Source organism: Anastrepha ludens, chromosome 5 (assembly GCF_028408465.1).
Source record: "Anastrepha ludens isolate Willacy chromosome 5, idAnaLude1.1, whole genome shotgun sequence".
Classification (NCBI taxonomy): domain Eukaryota; kingdom Metazoa; phylum Arthropoda; class Insecta; order Diptera; family Tephritidae; genus Anastrepha; species Anastrepha ludens.
The window spans coordinates 104,139,141-104,148,521 of NC_071501.1; the positions used below are offsets into that span (position 1 = coordinate 104,139,141).

Here is a 9,381-nt window from a genome sequence, read left to right on the forward strand (position 1 = left end):
CGGACAGAGGCTGATCGACTTCGCCGGGGCCCGAAACATGGTAGTCTGCAGCACCAGATTCCAGCATAAAAAGATACACCAAGCTACCTGGCTGTCTCCTGATCGAAAAACGCGAAACCAGATCGATCATGTTGTGATAGATGGCAGACACGCTTCTAGTGTATTAGATGTACGTACGATCCGAGGGCCCAACATCGACTCGGATCATTACCTTGCTGCAGCCAAGCTGCGCACCCGCCTCTGTGCAGCAAAAAACGTACATCTACCTACGCAAAGAATGTTCGACATCGAAAAGCTGCAATCACAACAGACAGCCAGAAGATTCGCCACTCGACTCTCACTCCTGCTCTCGGAGAGCACTGCCCAACAAACCGGCATGCGCGAGCAATGGAGCAACATTTCTCGTTCACTACGTACCGCCGCCGAAGAAGAAATCGGATTCCGGCGAGCCCGAAAAAACAATTGGTACGACGAGGAATGTCATGCTGCCGCAGAAAGAAAGGATGCCGCCTATAGAGCCACGCTGCGATCGGGCGCAACGCGAGCCATGTGGGATCGCTACAGAGAGCTGAAAAAGGAAGAGAGACGTATTATCCGACAGAAGAAACGAGAGGCCGAAATACGTGAGTGCGAGGAGCTTGAGATGCTGGCCAACAGGAACAACGCCCGAAAATTTTACCAGAAAGTTCGGCGGCTTACAGAAGGTTTCAAGACCGGGGCGTTTTCCTGTAAGAACAAAGACGGCGATCTGGTGACTGACGTACAGAGCAATCTTAAATTATGGAGGGAACACTTCTCGAACCTGTTAAACGGTGACAGCTGCGCATGTCATAGAGAATGTGAAGATCCCGATACCCCAATCGTTGACGACGGAATTGTCGTTCCGTTACCCGACCATGACGAGGTGAGAATAGCAATATCACGGCTAAAAAACAACAAAGCCGCGGGCGCCGACGGACTGCCGGCTGAGCTATTCAAACATGGCGGCGAGGAGCTGGTAAGGTGCATGCATCAGCTCCTATGCAAAATATGGTCGGATGAAAGCATGCCTGCCGATTGGAATTTAAGTGTGCTCTGCCCAATCCATAAGAAGGGCGATCCTGCAATTTGTGCCAATTACCGCGGGATTAGTCTTCTAAATATCGCCTATAAGGTTCTAGCGAGCGTATTGTGTGAAAGGCTGAAGCCCACCGTCAACCAACTGATTGGACCTTATCAGTGTGGCTTCAGACCTGGAAAGTCCACCATTGACCAAATATTCTCAATACGCCAAATCCTGGAAAAGACCCATGAAAGGAGAATCGACACACACCATCTTTTCGTCGACTTCAAAGCTGCATTCGACAGTACGGAAAGGAGTTACCTGTATGCCGCTATGTCTGAATTTGGTATCCCCGCAAAACTAATACGGCTATGTAAGATGACGTTGCTCAACACCAGCAGCGCCGTCAGAATTGGGAAGGACCTCTCCGAGCCGTTTGATACCAAACTAGGTTTCAGACAGGGTGATTCGCTGTCGTGTGACTTCTTTAACCTGATGTTGGAGAGCATCGTACGAGCCGCAGAACTTAATCGCTCAGGCACAATTTTTTATAAGAGCGTACAATTGCTGGCGTATGCCGATGATATTGACATCATCGGCATTAACAACCGCGCTGTTAGTTCTGCCTTCTCCAAACTGGATAAAGAGGCAAAGCGAATGGGTTTGGTGGTGAACGAGGACAAAACGAAGTACCTCCTGTCTTCAAACAAACAGTCGGCGCACTCGCGTATCGGCACCCACGTCACTGTTGACAGTTATAATTTTGAGGTTGTAAAAGACTTCGTGTATTTAGGAACCAGCATTAACACCGATAACAATGTCAGCCTTGAAATCCAACGTAGAATCTCTCTTGCCAACAAGTGCTACTTTGGACTAAGTAGGCAACTGAGCAGTAAAGTCCTCTCTCGACGAACAAAACTAACACTCTACAAGACTCTCATCATGCCCGTCCTAACGTATGGCGCAGAAGCTTGGACGATGACAACATCCGATGAAGCGACGCTTGGAGTGTTCGAGAGAAAGATTCTGCGTAAGATTTTTGGACCTTTGCACGTTGGCAATGGCGAATATCGTAGACGATGGAACGATGAGCTGTATGAGCTTTACGACGACATAGACATAGCGCAGCGAATAAAGATCCAGCTTCTACGTTGGCTGGGTCATGTCGTCCGAATGGATACAAACGCTCCGGCTTTGAAAGTATTCGATGCGGTACCAGCTGGTGGTAGCAGAGGAAGAGGGCGGCCTCCTCTGCGTTGGAAAGATCAGGTGGAGAAGGACTTGGCTTCACTTGGTGTGTCCAACTGGCGCCGGTTAGCACGAGAAAGAAACGACTGGCGCGCTTTGTTAATCTCGGCCAAAATCGCGTAAGCGGTTATCGCGCCAATTAAGAAGAAGAATCGTTCGGCTAATCAAAATAGTGAATTTTCACAAAATGGCAGCTTTTAAAAGAAATGATTTCGATTTTTACGTTAAAATTTGGCCGTAAATTGATTATAAAATGGAAAATAAGTATCAGATTTACAAAAGGAACGATTAATTACTAGAAAATGTATCTTTAAAGATTGAATTAAAACGGTTGACCGATCAAACAAGCCGTTTTCAAGATATCGTGTACACCGACTTGAAAAATGCCGTTTTGAAAAAAACACGTTTAAAGTTTCAATACCTACCTTAAAACGTGCCGAGGCATCTCTACATATTTAGGTATAACTCCGAGGGTATTGCTTAGATCTACTTCAAATTTCGTGCGTATACTTTTGAATATATGTACATTACAAAAATGCAATAAAAACTCGATTTTTTTGTAAGTCATAACTGCGTATAACCCCTTAAATACTTTAGTATTTAGTAATCTATTCTCTATTTAGTCTTTTATTTCGCAAAATAAATTTGACTCAACTTTGATTTATTTAAACATAATCAGTTTTAATGATTCATTGTTTGTTTTATACAAAATTAATGAATTTAAATTTAAGTAAAATAGTTTAAAATGTAGTACCTTCAACAATCCCATTTTTAAGTTTTCGTTTTTTCACCTCCTATAAATTTTTTACATACGTGGTGAGTGTATTACGACTTTCATTCACTTCATTTAGCCTATTTATTTCGTTCAATTTGTACATTTTATACGCATAGTTGCCGTTGCCAATGAACGTTAGAAAAAAGAACAGATGATAACAATACTCGAAGGTGTTTAGATGTGTCGAGGAAGATGAAAAAAATAGAGCATGAAGAACAAATGTGCAAGAATGGAATTTAGCTAAGGTGCAAAAGAAAATGAGTTATGCATATTAAGTAATATTTTGAGAATTAAAATTTTCTATAAACTTGGCACAGCTCGTGATATATGGAGTTCGTGTTTGTTTGTTTTCTGAAACGTTCACTAATCAACATAATCAATAATTTTACAATAAGAAAACTAACTTTAAATCTATATCAAACTGTAAGTGTATATATTCAAAAACTGAAAATCGCGTTTCAGTTTCTACAAGGTGCCGCAATCAACTTTGTAGCAAATACTTTTGCCATTCTTCAATTTAAATTATATTTAAATCAAGTTTTGCAAACCTAATTTGATTTTTAAATTTTAATAAACTCAATTTTTTCTAAGCAGAAATGTTTAATTCTTTGCATTGAAAAAATAATAATCATCATCCTCGACCGCCACACATTCCACGCTATCGGCACCGCCTACACCACCATCGCTAACCGCCGCATTCTCCAGACTTCATCCAGTTACCTCTTCGCTCGCGAAATCCAGTTTAACCACATCAGCAGGAAGGCATTCCTCTTCGTGCTCCTGCGTGTTGATACGATTTAAAGTCATCATCACATCTGGCCCTGATTTCAGAGCTATGGAGGTGGTTGTTTGGGGCGCTGTAGTTGTCGCTGTTACACCACTTGCCACCGCCGTCTGTACTACGCCTGCAGCAGGAACCATCACTGTCGTTGGCGCAATAGCGGTTATGGCAGTCGCGCTGCTGCCCACAACTAAAGCTTGCTGGGTCGTTGTTTGTTGATGATGCTGCTGCTGTTGCGACGACTGTTGTTGCTGCATCGATTGCACCACCGGCTGTGTTGCCGCTTGCAAGACGACATTCTCTGTGACCGTGGCCATGGTAGGCGCTGCCGATACGGCTAGCAACGCTTTTTGTTGCTGTTGTAGTTGTTGAAATTGCTGCAGCGTCACTGTGGTCGTCTGTGGTTGTTGTATGATTTGTGTTGCGGCGCTGGTTTGTTGTATGATAATTTGTTTCGGTGATGTTTGCAACGATTGTGGCACGGTAAGTGTCGGTTGTGAATGCTGCTGCTGTGACACTTGTGCACCTTGCACCGGCAGTATGCGTTGCACATGTTGTATGTGCACCGTTTGCGGTGTGGTTGCTTGCGTTTGTGGCTGATGGTGTTGCTGTTGTTGTTGTTGCTGCGTTATTACATTCACAGTTTGGTGTTGCTGTTGTATTGCATTCAATTGTATTGTTTGCTGCTTGACATGTGTCTGTTGCGTGGGCACTTGTTGCACCGTTTGTATGACATGTTGCACTTGCTGCACAGGCACCTGTTTCGCTGGTATGCCAGCATCTTCGAAAGCTTTCTTCTTAAGCGCTTGTCGTATTTGAGAGCTGTCGAACAAAGAAGAACAAGAGATGGAATTATTTCTTTGCATACATGCGTGGATGTCCTCTCGCTACATCTTTACAGCCAAAAGGCTTTTTGCAAAATGATTTTTTTACTATTTTTCTTTCAAACTTACACCGTCCGATTTTTAATGCTCAAACTTATTTTATTCAGATCGTCCGAAAAACGTATTATTGACGAATGTAGCATATTTATCTCCTCATCAGTCCACTTCCTTCTCGAAGTGACAAAGTGAAAATAAAAAGTCCGTGCGTTGCGTTATTGGTGGCAATGGAAGATGGACATGGAATATAGCGAGAGAACAAATTTAATGTTGAAAAATTAAAATTAGTATAAACGATAGAATGTGTTTGCTTATTAAATTAAATTCATAAAACTCAAATACATTGAAGAGCAAAATACTAATTTGGCTCTAGTATCGGGTGTTTTTTAAGAGCTTGAGAACTTAAAGTGCTAATACAAAACGGAATAATCGTTGGAATCTGGTAGATAATTTGATATTATTTTTTTAAATATGATATTCTTTCACAATAGATCAGCTCTGGTCGCAGTGCGTAATGGCCTTCTAATAATAATAAATATGATATTCGGCAAGTGTCCGCCGAGGTTACGGGTTATAGGGTCCATTCGAACGGTCTAATTTTTGACTACTTTTTCCAATAAATCTGGCCGTATGGCGTCAATGGTGGCTGGAATATAGTGAATGAAATATCTCAGTTGTTAAGCGCGCTGCATGGCAAGTTGGGTCGTCTTATTGGAACCAAATGTCGTCGAAGTGCGGCTGATTGTGTTTCTGAAACAAAAATGCTATGCTGACTGGCTCGATAGCAGGATGGCTCGAAAAAATAAGGGCCATTTATATTGGCCTTTCTTATGCACAGTACCTTAGAAATAAGAACCGATGATGCCGCCCGTGCTCTATGAGCATTGCGGACAGATTTTTTCCAAAGTAAAGTTCTAGAATTTGGAAGCGTTGTTTTCACGTTAAACTATTCATTACGAAACACAAATGTCAATACAGTTTGCCATTCTCCGCTGTCAAACCATAGTTATCCACAGCGACAGTCGGTCATACGTTACCTTCATAACCCGAACTTACATCTTGTCAAGGACTTGTCACTCCAGCACCAGTCCCCGTACATATATGGCTCATATGTCCGGTATGTAAAGTCACCCCGCACAACACTAACCACCTTGTCACATGTCCCTTAAAACCTACTCACATACCACCCCTCTCCATCTGGACCCAACCCACAGTGCGGCCGATTCCCAAAAAGCTGGCCAAAAGTCGAAAAAAAAAGTTTCTAGATAGAGTTTTTTTGTCTTTGGGTTGGCTACAGTAATGCCTTGAGTAGTGAAACCCGTTCATAGCAACGTCCTGTACCCTAAGTATCCTCTGTATTTTCAGTCGCAACGTGGCCTTCGTTTGAGCATCGTATTACTGTCGATGAATAGTGAAAGTTGTACACATTTGAAAGATTTTGTAATGGAGTAAATTGAACAAAACCAAATGGAATCATCTTCGGAAGGTTAGTAAAATACGAGAAATCTTTAGTACATATCAATACCTCGACACAAAATTTTTAGCTGCAGCAATACGTAGATACATTTTTTGCAATTTTTTTTATAAAATTTGAGTTTTCAAACTGCTGCTTTGAAACCTATTAAAGGTTACTCAAAAAAGTAATGGTTACTGAATAAAACAAGATTCAGCTGCTACCACTTGCTAATCAGCGACCCCGAAAACATATAAATTTACATGCATCTTGATTATGTTCTAGAATATACACTATTTCACGTGAGGGGGTGGCCAATAGGGGTGGAAGGGGGTGGATTTTCAAAATTTTAAGATCAAATTCGTAATCAGCGACCCCGACAACCCCCGAGTAAGAAATTTTGAATCAATTACTTAATTTTTTGAGTTTTGGCCAGCTTTTCGGGAATCGGCCGCACTGTGCAACCTGTCGAAACAGCATGTTTCCTGGGCCTACCTTTAGATGAGCCAGGCGAATACGACCGATGATACATCCTACACTGACGGGGCTTGTATTACTGCTACAACAACAACAGGAGGTAAAAGAAAGTTTCCACTACAGTCGGAATGACACAGATGGCTCGTCTAAAGACAAGTAGCATAATTGATTTATTGCGATTCTACTTCAACTGTAGCTCCAACTTTGATCTTCTTTCGTTTTCCCATAAAATTTAACATAGAGATTGCCTGCTGAAGCATAAAATGTCATGAATGTTTGACTCACAAGCGCGTTCTTTGAAAATTAATCTTAGCCAACATTTGCAATTAGATAGTCGATTCTTCTTGTTGTAGCAGCCGTATTAGGTCTTGGATGGAATAGTATCGTACTAAGTGTTTGGAATGGGACCACGGAGGGTGGTGTTAGATGAGGATGAGTTGATTTCAGTGAGTGTATGAAAAGGTAATTATTTTCGTGCAAGATTTCTTAACATAAAATGCGACTGAAGTGAAAGTCTCTAACCGGGCATAAATAATTTTGGGTCATTCTGATAACGTAAAACTGATTGCAGTGAGTACGACAAACTCTTTCCGTGGTAGCTCTACGTAGCCTCCGTAATTAATTGATGGTCAAAACCTTTACATGTCAATCAGCAAAATAATAAAGCACCTCATTTTGTTTAAACCTGAGTTCAACATTTACCGAAATATAATACCGTTAGCAGAACTATTTACATCTTCAAGCCAATAGAGCCGAAGCGACCAGTATAACTGCGGCATTTATATCAATAGCATAATTCCTGCAAAGTTTTTTTTTTTTGTTTTGTAAATTGGCGTGACAAAACGTTAAAGCGGTTAATTCCAACAAAACCCAACGGAACAAGTGAATTAAATTTACTTTGCGTTTCCATCACAAAAACTTGATGAAACTGTTATTTACCACAACCGCTTCCTTTTTTAATTTCTCTCATAAGGAATTATATATAAACCGAAATGTGTGCATATTTCTCTATTCACTTAACAAAAATTTTATATAAATTACATTCCATTACTACATTATTGGCACTCTTTTTACACACTCGTAGATAACTTTTTACTCCTTCTCAATGTAAAACATAAATAAAATTTAATGACATTTTATGCACTACAGATTTCACTTACCCTGATGGTGATTCTGCATTCGGATGTAGTTGCATTGTTAAATCACCTAAACGACTAAACGCTTGTCCAGCGGCGGTAAAAATTTCGCCAACCTGCAAGACATTACCCAATATTAATACTCCAAACAATATAGCCGACCCACAAATGGATTCCCAGCGTTGAGGTGCGGCGTCGAGTGTAATTGTTTAGAAATACACTTCAAAACAAAAACCGAAATAAATGTTGTCCGTCCCCAAAAACACCTCTGCATACCCCGGCCCGAAACGAATGATTTTAGTAGCTCATGAGCAAAATACGCGCGCCGAAAGCCAACCAAAAGGAAACAAGGCCGACAAACTGTGCCACAAAATTAATAGACGCCACAATTAGGGCAATGAAAGCCGACCTCCAACGCTGGAAATAAATGCCTAATGGGCAATTTTACTCACTTTCGTCGCCGAATTCATGGCGTATCCTTAACTTTACTCCTAAGTATATTTTGTGAAAACAAAAAAGTCCGCTTAAAAATTTTTTTACAATGCAGTCGCTGTCAAAATTTGGCTATAGCAAACGTCAAATGTAATGGAGTCACGTAAGCTATTCAGCGCATCGCGCTACAGCGACATCTATCGGTTTGAAGTTGTAACCGCTAAATAATTTAGTAATAGTTTATCAAGAGAGAAAATGTGATCGGAAAATATTAATGGTTTAAGCACATTACAAGTGATGATTAAAAAAACATGTTGAGTAGTATTTTCAATTATCCGAATCCGTTAAATTTAGTGAAAGATTTGTGTGCCAATCAGCTGCACGGCAGTGGTGCCAAGTTTGATATATTTCTCATTCGCATCGTTGCCATATCTGAATATTCCCGTCGTTTTAATAAATTTTCAGAATGTTTTTCCATACAGGTTATTAGCGCTTCTAAAACGTTCTTTTAAAAATTTGTGGAAGTAACTACTTTTAAGTGCTCAAGCTTGGTGGGTGTGTAATGGTTCTTCGTTCTGATAATAATCGCTTAATTTTTTAAATTTTTATGCTACAAATATTAGCAAATATTGTAATTAGCGGATCCTATAGCATGGAAAACTAGTAATTGTGAAATTCAAGAGAAATCTTTTGTCCAATTTGACTACAATGTTCAAAGAAATTTGCATTTAATGTTCCATCAAGCAAAGCTGAATTGGACTCGTAGTGTTTTACCATCTTTAAATAAAATATGTATTTTTAAACATATATTTTTAATTTACCAATTATTTATTTTTTACGAATGATTGTTTTGAAACCATAGGCATAGTATTTTCAAATGGATTTTTGGCAAACGTTTTTTTTAATTAATCAATTTTATTAAAAACAAAATTAATCATGAGAGGAGTTTACTAAAGTTCTGAGAACTCGTTTTGGGAGAGAAAAATTCAAAATTGAGATGAAATTCTACTTTTCCTAGAAAACCGTATCCCAAGAATAATATAGAAGTATCAGCCATAGCTGACGGAACGCTCCCGATACCATTTGCAAAGTCATCGACTCTTGCTGTTACCTTAACCCCACTATTATTTAATATAATCAAAAGTTCGCCAATAGC

At 40.2% G+C, this 9,381-nt stretch overlaps 1 protein-coding gene across 2 annotated transcripts; it reads right to left on the minus strand.

The window, feature by feature from the left end:
- Nucleotides 1-2,945: 2,945 nt before the first annotated feature.
- On the minus strand, nucleotides 2,946-8,440 carry LOC128864165 (basic-leucine zipper transcription factor A). Of its 2 annotated transcripts, XM_054103686.1 has the most exons (4): nucleotides 8,246-8,439; nucleotides 7,818-7,909; nucleotides 4,800-4,898; nucleotides 2,946-4,668 (listed from the first exon to the last, which is right to left on the minus strand). In XM_054103686.1, exons 1-4 carry the CDS (start codon nucleotides 8,261-8,263, stop codon nucleotides 3,774-3,776), a joined length of 1,104 nt encoding a protein of 367 aa, XP_053959661.1. In that variant the 5' UTR covers nucleotides 8,264-8,439; the 3' UTR covers nucleotides 2,946-3,773. The 2 variants fall into 2 exon arrangements, with proteins under 2 accessions (XP_053959661.1, XP_053959662.1); XM_054103687.1 differs by lacking the exon at nucleotides 4,800-4,898 and having other exon boundaries at nucleotides 8,246-8,440.
- Nucleotides 8,441-9,381: the final 941 nt, after the last annotated feature.